The sequence below is a fragment of the Drosophila ananassae genome, chromosome XL (genome assembly GCF_017639315.1).
Source record: "Drosophila ananassae strain 14024-0371.13 chromosome XL, ASM1763931v2, whole genome shotgun sequence".
NCBI lineage: Eukaryota > Metazoa > Arthropoda > Insecta > Diptera > Drosophilidae > Drosophila > Drosophila ananassae.
Window position 1 is genome coordinate 2,322,192 of NC_057931.1, and position 16,840 is coordinate 2,339,031.

General features: G+C 47.9%; 8 protein-coding genes across 8 annotated transcripts in view; 5 read left to right on the top strand and 3 right to left on the bottom strand.

The window, feature by feature from the left end:
* LOC6503669 overlaps window positions 1-12,866 on the bottom strand; it is a 50,386-nt gene extending 37,520 nt beyond the window's left edge. Inside the window, exon 1 of the mRNA XM_032452683.1 lies at window positions 12,697-12,866. The gene's annotated coding sequence lies outside the window, so the exon portion shown is untranslated. The remainder of the gene's footprint in view (window positions 1-12,696) is intronic.
* Window positions 432-2,207, top strand: LOC6503993 (zinc finger protein 311). Its single transcript, XM_001963937.4, has one exon. The coding sequence runs from the start codon at window positions 649-651 to the stop codon at window positions 2,050-2,052; it is 1,404 nt and encodes a 467-aa protein (XP_001963973.1). The 5' UTR covers window positions 432-648; the 3' UTR covers window positions 2,053-2,207.
* On the top strand, window positions 2,437-3,516 carry LOC6503995 (phospholipase A1 member A). Its single transcript, XM_001963938.3, has 2 exons — window positions 2,437-2,666; window positions 2,727-3,516. The coding sequence occupies exons 1-2, from the start codon at window positions 2,476-2,478 to the stop codon at window positions 3,481-3,483; spliced, it is 948 nt and encodes a 315-aa protein (XP_001963974.1). The 5' UTR covers window positions 2,437-2,475; the 3' UTR covers window positions 3,484-3,516.
* On the bottom strand, window positions 3,502-6,145 carry LOC6503663 (TNF receptor-associated factor 6). The gene is made up of 2 exons (XM_044716862.1): window positions 4,500-6,145; window positions 3,502-4,423 (listed from the first exon to the last, which is right to left on the bottom strand). The coding sequence occupies exon 1, from the start codon at window positions 6,002-6,004 to the stop codon at window positions 4,574-4,576; it is 1,431 nt and encodes a 476-aa protein (XP_044572797.1). The 5' UTR covers window positions 6,005-6,145; the 3' UTR covers window positions 3,502-4,423; window positions 4,500-4,573.
* LOC6503996 (acidic phospholipase A2 PA4) lies at window positions 6,186-7,503 on the top strand. The gene is made up of 2 exons (XM_001963940.4): window positions 6,186-6,949; window positions 7,070-7,503. Exon 1 carries the CDS (start codon window positions 6,324-6,326, stop codon window positions 6,936-6,938), a length of 615 nt encoding a protein of 204 aa, XP_001963976.1. The 5' UTR covers window positions 6,186-6,323; the 3' UTR covers window positions 6,939-6,949; window positions 7,070-7,503.
* On the top strand, window positions 8,763-10,710 carry LOC6503997. The gene is made up of 2 exons (XM_001963941.3): window positions 8,763-9,014; window positions 9,069-10,710. Exons 1-2 carry the CDS (start codon window positions 8,836-8,838, stop codon window positions 10,333-10,335), a joined length of 1,446 nt encoding a protein of 481 aa, XP_001963977.1. The 5' UTR covers window positions 8,763-8,835; the 3' UTR covers window positions 10,336-10,710.
* LOC6503662 (E3 ubiquitin-protein ligase MARCHF5) lies at window positions 10,843-12,270 on the bottom strand. Its single transcript, XM_001963942.4, has one exon. It carries the CDS (start codon window positions 12,122-12,124, stop codon window positions 11,084-11,086), a length of 1,041 nt encoding a protein of 346 aa, XP_001963978.1. The 5' UTR covers window positions 12,125-12,270; the 3' UTR covers window positions 10,843-11,083.
* A 1,055-nt stretch (window positions 12,867-13,921) lies between the features above and the next one.
* LOC6504000 overlaps window positions 13,922-16,840 on the top strand; it is a 36,143-nt gene continuing 33,224 nt past the window's right edge. The window contains exon 1 of the mRNA XM_001963947.4: window positions 13,922-14,619. Coding sequence (XP_001963983.2) covers window positions 14,433-14,619 — 187 coding nt within the window. The 5' untranslated portion in view covers window positions 13,922-14,432. The remainder of the gene's footprint in view (window positions 14,620-16,840) is intronic.

Sequence of the window (16,840 nt, forward strand, 5' to 3'; positions counted from 1 at the left end):
TGCACTTTTTATTAGATATTTTAGATATTTCGCAACGGACTTAAAAACGGAATACCATTTACGAATCAGGACACTAATCGCCATCAAAAGATCGGAAATATTAAACAAATACATTTTGGGTCACTTTTTGGCCAAAATCAATTCATAGATATTGTTAGTCGTAAATTAGCGGTGGGAAATTTAAAATCATTTGATATCTGATCGATATTTTTTTAGTCCGCTTTTTATTAGAGGTGAGGAATTAAAAACCCGCCATCTTATCGATATTTTTAGCTCGTTAAGGGTGGGAAATTTGAAATCATCGGTATGTTCATTGCTATTTTTAGTTCGCTTCGTTAGGGGTGCGGAATTCAAAACAATTTAATAGAGGTATGGATTTCAAAATCTTGCATCGTATTGAGGTGCAATTGCTTTCAATAAGAAATTGTACAATAAACTATCGATACGTAAGCTTTCGTATTATCGATATTAAAGTGTTTCAAAAAGGGCTGGAAAATATTGTCAAAAAGTTGTTTTGACATTAAAGAACGCTCATGGATCAGCTGATACCCATTCCTTGGGTTTTGAATTTATAACTTAAAAAGCGATATCAATGGGCGAACTACTTCACCGAAGCTAGTGATCAACCTGACCAGGAACTTCAACAGGATGATTAAGTTGCAACCTCCGTTAGACATATCCGGAGTATACCACAATTTTCGGTGTGGCGAAGTTCTGTGCAACGGCCCATCTAGCTACAATGTGTGCTGCTCCCTTTGCGGAGAGCGCCTGGAGCTGGAGAGATTTCCTGCACACTTCCGTATGGTACACCTAAGTGAGATTGAGCCTGGCCATGATGATGACAAAGCAATGATTAAGCTAGAGTTCGATCCTATTGCCCAGGATGCCATAGGAGCGCAGAGTGACTGTAAAAACCGGGTGGAAATAGACGAGCAGCTGGACCAAACTTCTCGTAGACAGCATCCTCAGAGGGTGACGGCAATGAAGAATACCCTGGTGGCCACTGACGAAAAGCCGCTTGAATTGGAAATGGACATAGAGTGGTTGGACGCTGAAGAGGAACATGTGGATGAGGAGGACGCAGAAGAGGAAGAAGTTGGCTGCGCCCCGAAAGACATGCTTTTCCAGTGTGATCAGTGCGACAGAGCCTACAACAGCAAGCGCAGCCTTCAGAGCCACCGTCGTCAGAAGCATAGTCCATCTGCCATAGAAAAAAGTATTGAAGGAGTCGCCTCCGAGAAGCCCAGGAGGCGAAAGGGTCCGGCAAAGGTGTACAAGTGTCATGAGGAGGCCTGTCAGCAAACGTTTCGCACGGAACGGGACCTGCGGGGCCACCGCTGGAAGCATACAGGAATATTCTGCGACATATGCGGCAAGCCTTTCACCCAATCCGGTAATATGATGCGCCACCGGCAGCGGCACAGCGGCATTAAGCCGTACAAGTGCCCTGAATGTGACGCTACATTCTACACGCAGAAGGAACTGTCCTCGCACAGCATCTGTCACACGGGTCGAATGCCCTGCATCTGCGAGGTGTGCGGGCGTCCTTGCCGGGATCGGGGTGTGCTCACCGCCCATATGCGTCGCCACACTGGCGAACGACCGGCCAAATGCGATGTCTGCGGTAAAGCATTCTATAGCTTCCACGATCTCAATGTTCACGCAGTTTCCCACACGAATTTGCGGCCCTTCGCCTGCGACGTGTGCGGTTCCACGTTTCAGAGAAAAAAGGCTCTCCGGGTGCACAAGCTGCTTCACTCGGAGCAACGTAAATACGTCTGCAAGCTGTGCGGCAAAACGTTTGCCCAGTCCGGCGGTCTCAATGCTCACATGCGCAGTCACGACCCGGCCAGGATCAAAGGAGCAGTGAAGCCGCTGTCGCCTCCAGTAAACTCAGTAGAGCTTGTCGAGGTAATCCATCCGAGGGGCCAGACGCCGCACACTAGCTGCATTCCAACCACGCCGACTACAATTACCTTGGCCATAGATGAGGATGAAGGAGCGGAGCAGGTGGGCACAAGTCCAGAAGAAGCAGTTTCATGGCATCTTTAGTTTCAGCTTCAGATATACCACAGTTATAGCATAAGAATTTATAGAAATGTATACATAAGAGATTCTAATATGTTTGCAGAAAAGAAATATCTTCAAATGTAAAGCAAAACTTGCATATTTTCCATGCAATAAATATAATTCTAGTTTATAACGAATTACAAAATTATATCTTCAAGTTCTAAGAACTTTCAACCTAATGCAGTACACTATTCTGAAAAATTTGCAAAGACCCGAAGAAAACGGAAATTAAGGTGAAAATTGAAGTGTCTTTTTGAGACGTAAAAGCGAAGATCCATTAAAATGCAGCTATTATTGCGGGCGTGATAATTTGCTATAAAGATGGTCGTAAATTCCGGCTTGAATTGAGACTCGGCTACGGAGATTACCCGCTCCGATTTGTGGCGAACAATTCGTCGGTCAATCATGTGGCTTACCCTGCTGGCGCTGGCCGGCAGTCTCCGACTCTGCTCTGCGGATGCCGGGAACGGATACGATTCGGGTTACGTCAGCTACTACCTATACACCCGGGCCAATCCTGACCAGCCTCACCGTCTGTACGTGGACGATGCGGCCGGAGTGCGAGATTCCCATTTTAATGTCTCCCGACCGACCAAGTAAGTTGCGTTCCTGTATCCTGCCCCTTTCTTGACTGAATACTAATCTTACACCCTTAGAATCATCATCCATGGATGGATGAGATCCTATTTGCAGATACCCAACCCTCAGATCCGGCCTGCCTACCTGGCACACGGCGACTACAATCTCATCTCGATGGACTGGTCATATTTGGCTGCCCTGAACTATATAGACTCCCAGCCGCTAGCCCCCTGGGTGGGATCCCAGTGTGCCGAGTTTGTCCGTTTTTTGGCCAAGGATATTGGCTTGAAGACCGAAGAATTGTTGCTGATAGGCCACAGCTTGGGTGCCCATGTGGCGGGATTCTGCGGTAGAGAGCTCCAACGGATCACCAACGGCGAAGTGCGTCTTGGCTATATAGTAGCCCTGGACGCTGCTCTGCCCTTGTACGCGTTTGTGAAGCCAATCGACCGGGTGTCCATCTTTGATGCCGACTACGTGATGGCCGTGCACACGAATGCCCTGGTAAAGGGCGCCGTCCTGCCTCTGGGCCACGCCGATTTCTATGTCCATGGGGGTCAGCTGCAGCCCGGATGTGGCATCGATATATACGGGAGTTGCTCACACGCCCGGGTCGCCTACCTCTATGCGGAGGCAGTCATGCAGAAATCCAGCTTCGCGCCCTACGGCCTGTGCCGGAACTATGCTGAGTTGATGGTGGGGTTCGGTTCCTGCCCACGCCATCCCAATGACCAGGTGCGTCTGGGCGATCCCTTGGAAGTGGGACGAGCGATTGGCATCATCACCTTTGGCACTAATCCGTCGCCGCCGTTCGGCCGCTTGTTGGAACCATGAACGATAAAAAACAATCCATTGGCGGTACAAAAAGTGTCCTTTATTGGGGCTCCCCAGGGCGGAGATGGGCCAACCCTGGCGAAGACCATGGTTCTTGACTCTTAATGCTTAATGTAGTACGGATAGATAAGTATAAGCTTGGTTTTAAAATAATACATACAGCCTTGATCCATTCCAAACTAATTTGGCAGATATGGAGTTTGTAGAAAAAAGTTCTGGATGCTGTTCAAAAAACATAGTGGTTGTGCCTTTCAAATCAGTCAATTTAGTTGCCACATCAACACCAGGAAACTAGAGTCCCTGTAATCCTTTCCAAATCGTGTGATCTGAACCTCAAAGTAGTTGAAACTAGGTTTTCTTAAAATATTGACAAGTATTAAATGGACGTATTCAGCTTACAAATAATTGAAATCAATCGAATTGGGGGAATGTAGGAGTACAAGATTATTGGAGGCCGAGAAGCTAAGAGATTCGGTCCCAGTATAATTGCCACATAACTTAGCAATATTTCCACTACAAACTGACGCCTTCTAAGTCGGGATTACCCACACATTTCCAATGCCCTGATAAGCGATCAATTAGGTGGAGGGAGAAGTTGCGACTTTTGATTAAATCTATAAATAATGATCTGGCTTCCCCTGAAAACTGAACAAGAACTAAAAAAAAGGGGGACACAGTAGTGGGGTTATTAAAATCTAGGTCTACAATAGATAATATCGATTAGTATTGGTATAGTCGCTAGTTGATGGTATCAAAGTTGCCGTCTAAATGTGTGACTATTGGCTTTCGCTTGTACACTATATATAGGTCTATATAAAATATATGTCAGCGCTACTGGCCATTGCATATTATAATAGATTCTCACTGGGGTTGAAGCTCGAATACGTTCGACGAGGAATCACAGGGTCGGTGAACAACTATGGAATGAGATTGGTTAGTTCTGGAAGTAAAAGAAAGCCTATACCTTTATAAATCGAACTTTTTTCTTACGAAATGGCTAGAATCTGATATGATACCTTAGACCCTGGGATTCCTTTCACCCCGTTGTGCGCACAACGTTTATTGGAAGATTTCTGTATGGTGAGTCACCTCACACAATGTTGATCTCGATCTTGATGAGCAGCCGGTCGTCGGCGCAGAAGCCCAGCTGCATGATATTCGATATGTCGGCGTACTCGAGGAACCCGAATCCTCGTGTGCTTATTGGCTCGCGCGGCTGGGTAAAGGCCAGTATCTCCGGCTTGGTCATAATGGTGTCGTGCTGCGACATGCCCGCATCCGTAGGATGTACCATACACAGCTTAATCCGTCCCTTAAACGGCCAGTCCAGGTGGTAGTCGTTCTCCGACTGCATCAGGTGGACGTGCAAGCTGAGAACTTGCGGCTTTCGGGGCTGAATGTTCAGACGTGCGCAGAACTTGTAGCCATGCGGCGAGGTGTAGCACTCATGGGAGTACTCCCGGTTGTTGGCATTCGCTCGGAATCTGGCCACGAGCGATGCGAATTGCTCGATGCGCCAGATTATGGTGCCATTGCTATAGCGAGGATCGACGGGCGCCTGCTGTTGGCGGGCCAAGCGCAGCTGCTTCTGCAGGTTCTCCAGGCGAGTCTCCTGCTCCCGGGTTCTCTGCTCTAGCACCACAATCCTCTGGTACATGGTCTGCACAATCTGCTCATCCACTCCGTTTGCATACTGAGGAGGCGGCGGCAGCTGTCCGTTCTCCAACGATCCGGAGGTACTTGCGCCTGATTTCTGCGGCTGCCAGGTAGCGATGGCCGTTTGCTGCAGGGCCTGTAGCATTAGCTGCAAGTGATGGGGCATGTCCGCCTTCAGATGCTCCTCCAGCTGATTCGTCTCAGGTCTGCCAACAAAGTCGCATTTGATTCCGGCAAAGGGACACTTCTCCTCCGGCGGATCCGGTTCCTGCTGGCGTCGGTACGGGCAACTGGGTAGGTGGCGATGAAGCTCAATGGGAGAGGCCACTACCGAACAGCCGAGCGGCGAGTTGGGACATTTGTGCTTAAGCTGCTCAATCTCTCGACGCACAAAATTGTCGGGGAAAATGTCCTGGTCAGCGGATAGCCGCTTATTGTCGAGGGGGCAGCACTGGTTGTGGTTCTGTAGCCAGTCAGTGATGCAGCCATGGCAAAAACGGTGGCCACAGGACGTCAGCATTGGCTCCTTCAGCCAATCAATGCATATCGCGCATTCGTACTTGGCGTCCAGCAGCTCGTCCTGCTCCTGATCGCCCGACGTGTCTGAGGCGGCATAGTGGTTGTTTCGGTTGAGGGCCAGGCTTCTTGGGGGAGTAGGAATAGCAGTAGCGCCACTTCCTCCGACTCCCGACCCTCCGGCTCCTGCCCCACTGTTGGGGCTGCTGTTACTGCCTGCGACGCGAATTATTTCGTTCCTATTGTTGTGGTTGTGCTCACCCTGCTCCGATGGAAGGTGGTGGCGATGGGACAGGTGCAGGCAGGACAGGGCCTGGCTTATCTTGGGCTCCCCCGTTGATCGATTCATGCTCCGACCGCTCCGTGTTCCGAGTTATCCTAGTTAGTTCATGTATCGACAAAAATATTGCTTTTTCTATTGCTTATGACTCCTCCGAACAGCTGTACAAACGGGGTTAACCAACACTGAAGTCAAAGACATGGCAACCCTGCCAAAAGTTGGGGAGCACCAGTGCGATTCCCCACACTGGCTAACGGGCTGAATTTTTGGGGCCACTACTGCGCGAGCTCATAAAAGGCCAGTGTCCGGCAGCGTGGAGAGCAATCGGGCGCGAGAAACCCTACAAAACAGAAGCTCTCTCCCCTACAATTAAAATAAATCCAAGACCATGTCGCTGGCAATCGACAGTACTCTTTCCCATGGCATCTTTTTGCTGCTAGTAGTGCTCACCGTTCTGGCCTCCTGTCCCACGACGGATGGCATGCACCTGGTGGAGCGTCACGAATCATACGATATCGGATCAGAGAACCGGCACAGTGGCAGTACGGATATTGATGCCGTTCCCCTCATCCGGCGGCGACGTCAAATGTCCGACTGGCTGATCGCTCCCAATACGCGCTGGTGCGGACGCGGGAACCTGGCCAACGGCACCTACAACGACCTCGGCGGCGCCTCCAAGGCCGATAAGTGCTGCCGGAAGCACGACCACTGCAAGATGTTCATCGATGGGATGTCGAATCGCTACGATCTCTTCAATTACCGCCCCTACACACTCTCCCACTGCAACTGCGACCTGCGTTTCCGCACGTGCTTGAAGATGGCTGGGGACGAGGACGCTAATGCCATTGGCAAACTGTTCTTCAATGTCGTCCAGACGCAGTGCTTCGGTCTGCGAACGGAGACTGTGTGTACCGAGCGAGGTGGCAGCGGCAAGGAGTCGGATCCTTGTTTGAAGGAGGAGGTGCGCCACAAAGCGTTCCTGCGCAACAATAAGCGCTTCTAGGAGAGCTTAAGGTACGTTGCTTATTACTTTTTGCACCCTTACCTTAGCGGTAGAACGTTCTCGAAACCAGAAAGTAGAATAAGGATTTTATCAGTAGACTTTCCAACTAACACTCTGGTCTTTTGTTTCAGTAACCAGAAGTGAAGCCGCCGGAATTGGGGTCTCGTGAAGACAGCTGCCACAGGCAGAAACCAGAAAGTGTTGCAAGAGGAATGGCATTCCAAAAACCACCACGGACCGAAAAGTGGTGGAGCAGCGGGAACTGGCGAGAGGCACCCTATGTATTAAGCTATATAGCCACCACTCACACAACCACATACATGTACTATTTTCGCGACACTCAAGAGCTAATATAGTGCGTAGTTGTCGCCGTAGTCACACAATCTAGTTTAGGCCACCGCATCAAATATAGGCTGCCAGAAACAAAGTTTTAAACAAGCCGTAGACTGTAGAGTTTAGACTGTAGCTTCGTAGATACCCTGTAACTACCATATAATCGACTAAGTAGACGTAGAGCTGTAGGAAAATAAATAATATAAATGTCCAAAGATCGAAAGCACGTAAATTTTGTGTCTTATTGGGGGAAACGGATTCGCGGAATGTGGGACTTTGGACCGAGACGACGGCCATGTCGTATCAGCATCCATCCTCACAGTATACGAGTGGACCCGGACTGTGATCTCCGCCGGATTGACGTAGCTGTTTGATTCCCGTCTCTGAATTGACCCCCGGGTAATAGGTGGCCACTGGTTCGTCCGTACTCCTAGATTCAGATGCGTCACGGTGGCGTCTGGTCGGAACAGATAATCCTGATCCCGTTGCCCTAGACGCTGGGTACAAGGTCTGAAGCAGCTAAACAGCAAGGTCACTGGGTTATGACTTGGTTGGGAGGCACCCCAGTTTTCCCCTAATTTCGATTTGCGAGAAAAATAGTTGCTTTTAATAAATTCCCAAGCTCTCCCTTATCAGGGGCTTTACTAGAGAGAGTCCCATCCAAAGGTCTGGGTCAGAATGGAGCCGGCAGCAGCACAATCAGCTCCACAACTGACGCAATTAATATAAATTCGAATACCTATTTATTGTTTAGTTAATTTCTCTATCGATTGTTCATAATTCAGTTTTACGAATGGGGGCTTGTCCGTATTCTGGTCTTGTAACTTCCATGTTTTTCTACTTTGTCAGCTTTTTGTGTAATCTTCATGTGTTTTTAATTCGATTTGGTAGACTGTAATCTTAAACGATTTAAATTACATAATTTTAAGTGTTTAAAATAAATAAACACACAGATTTTTTTGCGTAAGCATTTTGTCGTGTTGATATTATTTTACAACTTTCAGCGTCACAGAAGTGCATCTGTTTTCTAAATTTGTTTTCTTAGAAGAAAATATAATAAATATTTTTATTTAGATCGCTTTCCTAAGCTCCTATGCTTAAATAAACAAAAAACTATAGAGGATTGATGGACTCATAGTTTATTTTTTAGGCCTTACCAGCTAAAAGTTTCAAAATAGCCTGATTTTTTGGAAGAATGGTTTCAGGATTTGGCATTTTAGTTGAGGAATTTGGACAATTTAACGTTCCAAATTACTATTATTTTATTGAGAAATGTTGGACCAATATATATTTAATCACTTTGTATTACATTTTATTGAGAATAATCAGTTTTTACCTGGGTTTCCAACTCTTCCTTTCTCCGCAAAAAAACACTATTTCAGCCCCTGTTTTGAGGTTCCAGTGGGCACTGAGTTTTACATTCTCTTGCTACTTTGTTATCGTTAACATTCAACATTTACTTTCCAAGCAAAATTGTAAAGAGTTGCACAGTGCTTTCATTCAGATATATTTTGGCATTCGAGGTGCAAGTTGCTAACCAGTCGGAGATCGGAGATCGCAGCCGATGGCAGACGCGCGTGTGGCAGAGGACGTGGCGGTGGCCAATCCGACGACCCATACACTTACCCGACCCATCCAAATTCCGGTTCCTATTGCCATGCCGGCATACGCTTCAGCATCAGCCCCAGCGAATGCTCCAGTCATCGATGGGCGCCAGTCAGGTGGTCACGCCAAGACTGCAATGTGAGTAGTTTCCGAGGGATCCTGAACACTCCACTGATATCTGATCCGATGCAGGTTGCCGCACCGTAGCCATGGGATGCCCAGCTCCAAGTTGTCTGCGGCGAAGGCGTCCCACTCTCCAACCCGGCGGCCGCCGCCGCTTCCGAGCCGAATAGGCATGCTCCAGACTGAGATGTGTGAGGTGCGGGACGCTCTGCGGGCCCAGCCGCACGCCTGCGATATCCGGTTACTTATTTTCGCGACCGCTGCCAGCGAGGAGGGCTACGAGCGCACTCTGGTCCCAGTTCCTCCCCAGTTCAAGGCAGCTGTCGGCTCCGGTTGCGATGTGGACCGATTGCGCAGCGCCGTATCGGACAACTGGCCCAGCTGTCGGTTGATGCTAGAGATCCTTAGCGCGGACGAGCATTACGCCGCGCTGGAGACAGATGACGTGGATGCCTTCCACCTACTGCACTGGCTTCTGGTGGCCAGTCCCTCGTGCCCCACGTTGCGCCGTGTCTCGGGATTGCACTTGCGCTGTTTGTGCCGCGTCCTTGGCCTAGCCCGGCCCACCCAACCGCCCGGACAGGTGATGAGCATCTGCTACGAGCGCGGTGGAACTCCGATACAGCGCGGTGATCTTCAGCGCGCCTCACCCGGGCCTAAGGCCAGTTTCGCTTACCTGGGGCTGCCATTCAACCAGGTCTACCGCTTCCTCGCCACCGGCCGCTACGACAGCATGGCCGGCGAGCCCGTCCGCCTCTACGCCCAGCCGGAGTCTGCCCTGATCCACTGCTATGATCCGTCTCCCCAGCAGTTTCGAAGTCCTACTCCGGCTCCTGCTCCGTCTCCCGCTTCGGAAGCCAATAAGGACGATCAGCCGGGTGAGAACACTAACAAGAAGAACAGCAAAGACAAGGATAAGGACAAGCACAAGACTAAGGATAAGAACAAATACCAGAACAGGAAGGGAAAGGCATCATCCCAGACTGGCGACGAGGAATCCTTCCTCTGCTGGCCGCACTCGATCCTGAGCGAAGCACAGCAGGCTCTGGTCGTCTGCCAGCTGCCCACTGAGCTGGATGAGTCCATTGCCCACTCCCCGGAGAAGCATTTCCTAGAGTTCTTCGTCCAGGACTCGGCCACCCTGAGACCCTGCTACCTGCTGCTCTTCGACGAACCGGTAGCCGCTGAGATGATGCTCTCATGGCCGGGACGTCGCGTAGAGGCGGAGAAGGTGGGTCCTTCTCTGGCGGAGCGGTCCCGCGACCGGATTATGGGCTGGGCACGATTCCTGGGAGCGCGATTAGGTGCCATCAAGCGGGTTATGGCCGCCTTTTAGCTAACTCGATTCCCCGAATCCGGATCGAGTTTACACATAATACACATACAAAATTCTCTACCTCACCGGGGTCCTGCAATCCCAGGAGGTGTATTATAGATCATTACGAATCTGTGAAGGATAACGACTTAGAGCGAGGCGGCCTGTTTGGGATGTTGCGTTGTGAGCCCCTCGATTCCATCCTACTCCAGATGATATACCACGGATCATACAATATGGACAGGGTTCATAACTATACTATATGCATATATATGTACGGAAAAGTGTTCCGAAAAGTGTGTTCCAAGTTTTAACTTTTATCGTTTGCCAAATATTGTACAGATACATGCACTTGGTCGAATTAAATGAACTAATATTGTGCAAGGTTGAAAAAGAGCAAGGTTTTCTATTCTATCTATGGGGTCTTGGGGATCTTGGGGATGAAAGGAGGATCTTAGGATCTCAAATTTGGAGTCTTGGGACTTCTGGTTTTCATGTGTTTCCAAATCACAATCCCATTATGTCATATTCAGATTTATATCAATTTATTCAAATATATTCCTTTTTAATGGCGTTCTGTTCCAGGATAGGTTTTACAAACGGATTGATTGTGAAGAGTCGTAGTCATGTTGAAAAACGCAAGTCCCTGCTGCCGTCGTTTGTCTGATACATCCGGAGCTCCGGATTTGTGACGAATTTGAATTGATTGCTTGGCGCACTTGTTGAGAGGATCGGGACACAGGCGGCACTAGGCACTAGGCACTAGGCACTAGGGATAGCGTCGCCCGTTGTGGGAGCTGCGGGGGCGCCGGCGCAAAAACCGAGACAGGTTCGACGGAGTATAGTCGAGGACGTAGCGGTGGCGTTTCCGCTTGTACTGAGCCTGCCGGAGGTAGACACTGGCCAAGCCTTTGGCTGCCACGAAGGTGATGCCACCTAGAAGGATAGCGGCCGCCTTGTTGGCCTCGTACAGGTTGGAGAAGAGTGTTTGGCCAAGGATCACGGCGAAGGTGGGCAGGCTTAGCGCTGTGCAGAAGCTGGCCGAGGCTCGGCCGATGTGCTCCGACCCTAGGGCTCCAGGCTGCAGGGCCTCCGCCGGCGGATAGTCCCGTTCCAGGTCGTCGAAGTAGTCATCACCAAGCGGTGCCCCCGGCAGCGGGTCCCCGTCTTCATCGATCTGATCCGGGGGCACACCCTGCCGCTGATGGCGGCGAAGCCATCGCACGAGGCAGTCGTCCCAGCGCACCATCCTACTCAGAAGGAGGATGGTCGGCACCGACGGCAGCAGAATCATTAGCAAGGTTGGGTCCTCCTGCAGCAGCCGCATGCCCGTTTCGTAACCCGCGACTTCCAGCAGGGTAAGCGCCCCGTAGGTCACGGCTGAAAAGTAGACAGTGGCGGCCAGAATGCCCATCAGGACACTGGGACACAGGCGCTCATAGCTCTTGTCCAGGCGCTCGAGAATAGAGTCGAATCGGCACAGCGGCGGCATCACAATAATGTACTCCGTGCGGCATTGGGTGCAGGTCACCGGCAGGTCCGGGGCCAGCAGCTGCTTCTCGTCGATCCACCGACTGAGACAGGTCTCGTGCACCCACTTGTTGGTGCCGCGACAGCGACAAGGATGCAACCAGTCGCGTCGCGGCTGGTCCTCGTCGCCGGTCAGGCAGATCCAGCACATCCTGTCGTCGATGCTGTCCGGCTCCAGTCCGCTGACCAAGCGGCTGGAGCGACTCTGGCCCTGAATCGGGTTAAGACTACGTAGACGGAATCGGAGGCCGTCGGCCAGTCCCGGCTGGTGGTGGTTCATTCTGTGGCTTCCCCGGATCTTTGGTTGTATTGTGCGCGCAAGAGGAATTTTGTAAGAGATTTTCTGGAGAATACGGACTGGATTTTGTGGAGAGGTGTTTCAGACTTGTCATTTACGAATGAGAATGCTTCAAAAACGTCAAAACTGGAACTGTCTTTGGTGACAGGTATTCCATTCTTGACGGGATTCCCTTTTTGGAGAGTTAGTCCAAGATAAATAAGCTTATCACGTGCCATTAGTTTTTAAAAAGAACCTTTCAGATGAGGAGAATGATTTATTTCTGAGTGGATTTGTTTGCTGTAAGGTATTTTAACAAGGAAACAGATATCTTTCGCTAGTTTTAAGAAATAAACCTTGAGGTGGCAAGCTCCTTGATGTTCTCATTATTCAGTTCTGTGGCTTACTTTCAACGAATGTGGTACATGCCAGAAACAAACCTGTTGGGGAAACCGAGTGAAAATAGGCGAAGGCCAAGTCCCAAAACGGCCAGAAACTGGATCTGGCTGGATGCAAAATGCGGGGGGCACACTCCCACTTGGCCAATAAAGCGATAAACAATGGACAGCACTTACCCCAACGAAAGATGACCCTCAGAAGGGTTTAAAATTCACTTCACAAGTCACTTAAAAAAATAGTTCACACACTTTGTTAATTCAGTCGGATTCGAATTTCCCGCTTAATCGATGGACAAAACGGTTTCGAACACGACGCGAAAAAAGAGGAGAACCTGTCGGCTCGAGAGCAGAAGAACATTTGGCCAACATTTGGCTGGAGAAATGGAGATGGAGCTGCAGCTGGAGCTGGGCCAGAAGAATTCAAGAATCAGAAAACCTCGGCCCGCCTTTCCATTCCACTTTTCCACTTTGGCAAGTTGCAGAGCGGGAAAACGGTAAACCACCACAAAATGTGTGGCACTTCGAATTGGGGCACTTGGGGAATGGAAGTTGCAAGTTGGCCAGGTGGGTTGCCTTGCCACTTCCCCCTTCTGTGGTGTTGAGTTCTCCTGGCAGGTGCGCTTCGCTTCGGGCGGCTAAATGGATGGGGATAAGTTGATGGTTTCATGGACAGATGCTTCTGACTTCGGATTTGCTCGATTACAGATCATTATCGATTTCACTTGCAATTTAGAATTATTTTAAAGGCCATTGAGCAGCACATCGTTGAATAGTTTGATTGATTATATATTTTTATTAAATAAATGGAGAGAAAAAAATAATTAGAAGGATTATAATGCTTTAAATATTAAAGTTAAAGTATATTGAAATCCTTCTTCTATGCCTCATTTTACAGCTGAAATTTTCATATCAACATTGCTTTATTATGTAACTTTATACCTAATTTAAAAAAACAAATATTTTAAAATTTACATTTTCCAAGAATCGGTTTAATTTACTGCTTTTTTATATTTTAATTATGCTTCTAAAGTGTAACGTCTTATTTGAAAAAGTTAACAGAGTTCTAGTTAACAGCAGCTGTTAAAAATGGTGCTGCCAGATGACTTGAAATAGATTAAACAGACTATGTTAGCTAACATTAAACTGTGCTGTTACCAGCGCCGTGGCATGTTTAAAATTCAAAATCGTTTTAAATAAAATTAACTAATGTTTGAAACCCTTTGGGACAGGATTTATGCTAAAACCTATAGTAGTTAACATAAGCTGTAGAATATAAGCAAATGAATTCACTAAAGAGCCTCACAGACTCAATAGAAGGCACTGTAAAGACCCATTCAAAAGGCCAACATGCAACATCTCTGTTAATTTACGGCGTAGGCTGTCCAATCGGATTCCGACGGAATAGAATCCAGTTGGTTTCTGGCACTCGACAGTGGCGCACGAGACCTGCCCCGCCCCCAAAGCTGCCCCGCAGTCGCGAGCGAACTTTTGGCGCGCAATTTTGTCAGCACTTGCTACTTGCAATCTGCAACCTGCAACCTGCGGCATCACAGAGCAATTAATTGGCTAATAATCGTTTTTTTTAAGTGTATTTTTTTTAAAACAGGACTGTGTGTGTGCGACAGGGGGTGAGTGTGTGTATGGAAGGATAATTGCAGGGCGCATTTGAAATATTCATGGGACAAGTGCAGCAGCGACAAAGGCCTGAATTATTCAAGAAACTAGCAGTTCCCCTTTTTTGTTTGTTCTGTGTGTGCTTGCCGCCGTTTTGTTTTCGCAATAGCAGCAACTACAAAAACAATAACAACAATAGAAAGCGGCGAAAGGGTAACGCTCGCCGATCCCATGAACATGTAAATCCAATAACAATAGCCCAGAATAAGAGAGACCGTTAGAATCCGAGACCGAGCGAAATGGCAGGAGCAACAGTAAGGAGCAACCGGCCTGGAGGGCATGGCCACGGCTCCGGTTACGGATACGGATCCGGATACGGGTACGGGCACGGCTACAGGCATAAATCCCACGGCGCCGCCGGCACGCAACTTCGCTGGCTGGACTGCTTCTGCCTCTGCCTCGTCCACCTGTGCCTGTTTGCCGCAGGTGAGTGAATGTTGTCCCCTGAATTTCCCTTCCCATGATCTAGAATCCTATTTGGGGCCAAACCGAGAGAAAAAAAGTATAATATTTAGTTCATAATAGGCCTAGAATGCCTATATCTTATTTAAAACTAATATCGTTGAATGTTAAAAAGAGATCGTTTATAGCTTTTATTTTCTATAATATTCTAAAAAAATAAGTTGTTTTAAATGTCAAAACTAAGCTTAAGTTTCTTTTTAAAAACTCTTTAACTAATTTAGAAGTTAAGTCCAAAAAGACCTAGTAATTTTTTCAATATTTTAGCAACTCTATGATCCTAAAAAAAGCCTCCTCTAAAATAACTCCAAGAATTAAAACGAATCTTTTTTTTTAGCCTAAATTAAAGAGCTATTTTTTTGGTTGCATTTTTATGGATAACATGTATTTTTTGGTAGACATGCTATTCCCTGGAGTCTTACGCGGCGTATGCGTAATTTATGGACTTGCTCCCAATGCATTCCACTTGCCACTCGGGCCATAACGGTACTTAACGAAATTAAAATGCGAGTCGCCCCCAAACACCTTGCCCCACCCGGTTGCAGCCCCAATTTCCATTTGTTGCCATTTCTAGGCTGTTGCCGTTGCAACCGCGCGTTAATGTGCGAATTGCGAATTGCGGGATGGACATCGGCCAAGAAGGGGGTGGCTAGAGGAGCGAAAACTTTATTATTATCAGAGGAAAATTCTCGGAAAAACTCTGTGAGAGACTACAGAAAGAGGGGGTACAGTGCAAGCCAAAGAATGTGGCCAACTAATCTTGGGAAACTGGAGAGAAAAAATATAAAAGAAATCAACTTTGTCCAAAGAAATTTCAATTATCCTGCGAAGCAGCAGAGCGTTGAAATTATAAGCTGACTTTTGATTGACCAAAGGCCAGGATTCCATTAGCCAAGAAGAGGCAGGAAAAGGCGAGGCAGGCCAGAAAAAGGAGGCGCAACTTGGCCATAGTTTGCAGCCAATAAAAAAAGTGTAAGTAGCTCGTGGCAAGTCAAAAAGTTTGTGGCAGATAAAAGCACTTTATGCATTCAATATTTATGATAGTTCAAGATACTTATAGGAGCTTATGGATTGGTTTTTAAATACAATCTAGTTTGATTTTCTACCGATCAGGGTTTGGGAAAAATTGGTGTTCCCGAGGGGCCGGAAACCCACCCTGGTTCTGGTTGGCATTCCAAAAATAGACTTCAAATCGCTGTTAAGAAATCTCATCACTCTGCCACAATGAAGGCGACTAAACCGATACTAGACAACAGGCAGACTTTGCTTAGGGCAGTTTCCCTTACTACAGTGCAAGAAAATTATATTAAACAAAAACAGAAAAATATATTGCAGGCCTTTTGGGGAAAAAATCTTCTTTAACTTTTCAAAATGCAAATATTTTCTTCGATTCTCTAACTGAAGATTTCTTAAAGTGCTTTGAGGGATTGGTTTCAGCTCACCTGGGAAGGGTTTCGCCTCCTGCACCAGTAGCCGGGGGACGTGTCCTAACTGGCTTACGAAACCTGCGATTTCCGGCGACAAAAGGGCGAGTTAACCTGAAATCCCGGACCCTAAGACCCTGGAGAAGATACAGATACTGTATCTGTTTCTGAATCTGTAGCTGTGGCAACGCAATATGGCGACACTAATCTGAGACTGTCAGACCGCCCGACCACGCCCCTGGGCGTTGCCCACCCCCCCGTGGAGCCACCCCTGTTACCGCTCACTGCCTTCCACTCTCCACTTGCCACTTACCACTTTCCAGCTCATGTTTTGCGTTTGCAGCTGATTAGACGGCACAGTGACACTCCATTTAACTGTCAGCCGCAGACGAGGCTCACTGTACCTGCAAAAGGCCAAATGCATCAGTGGGGTGCAGGGGCAGGGGTGGCCTGTATCCTGTGTCCTGCGAGTCCTTTTTGCGTCACAAAGTGCTCTCAACCTTGCAACAATTATTCACCCTGCCCATTCAGCCGTTTTTCCAATTATATAAGCTGTTAGAAAAACATTCAAAGTACTAGAACACTGAACGAATTGTTTGAATTAGGAGTTTATATTTCTATGATTTTTCATAGAATTTATTTCAGTGTAGAACATGTTTTAAATCATAAGAAGTGGCCACAGAGTTGTGAATAATTAGAAGACATTTATAAACAATTCGTGTTGGCTTTTTGTAGGTAAGTTATGATCTTTAATCATAACTCAA

Coding starts and splice junctions, on each gene's coding strand:
- LOC6503997 (XM_001963941.3), top strand. CDS start 8,836: ATGGCAGACGCGCGTGTGGCAGAGGACGTGGCGGTGGCCAATCCGACG. Junction 9,015..9,068: donor GGTCACGCCAAGACTGCAAT/GTGAGTAGTTTC, acceptor GATCCGATGCAG/GTTGCCGCACCGTAGCCATG.
- LOC6503662 (XM_001963942.4), bottom strand. CDS start 12,124: ATGAACCACCACCAGCCGGGACTGGCCGACGGCCTCCGATTCCGTCTA.
- LOC6503995 (XM_001963938.3), top strand. CDS start 2,476: ATGTGGCTTACCCTGCTGGCGCTGGCCGGCAGTCTCCGACTCTGCTCT. Junction 2,667..2,726: donor AATGTCTCCCGACCGACCAA/GTAAGTTGCGTT, acceptor TTACACCCTTAG/AATCATCATCCATGGATGGA.
- LOC6503663 (XM_044716862.1), bottom strand. CDS start 6,004: ATGAATCGATCAACGGGGGAGCCCAAGATAAGCCAGGCCCTGTCCTGC.
- LOC6503996 (XM_001963940.4), top strand. CDS start 6,324: ATGTCGCTGGCAATCGACAGTACTCTTTCCCATGGCATCTTTTTGCTG.
- LOC6503993 (XM_001963937.4), top strand. CDS start 649: ATGATTAAGTTGCAACCTCCGTTAGACATATCCGGAGTATACCACAAT.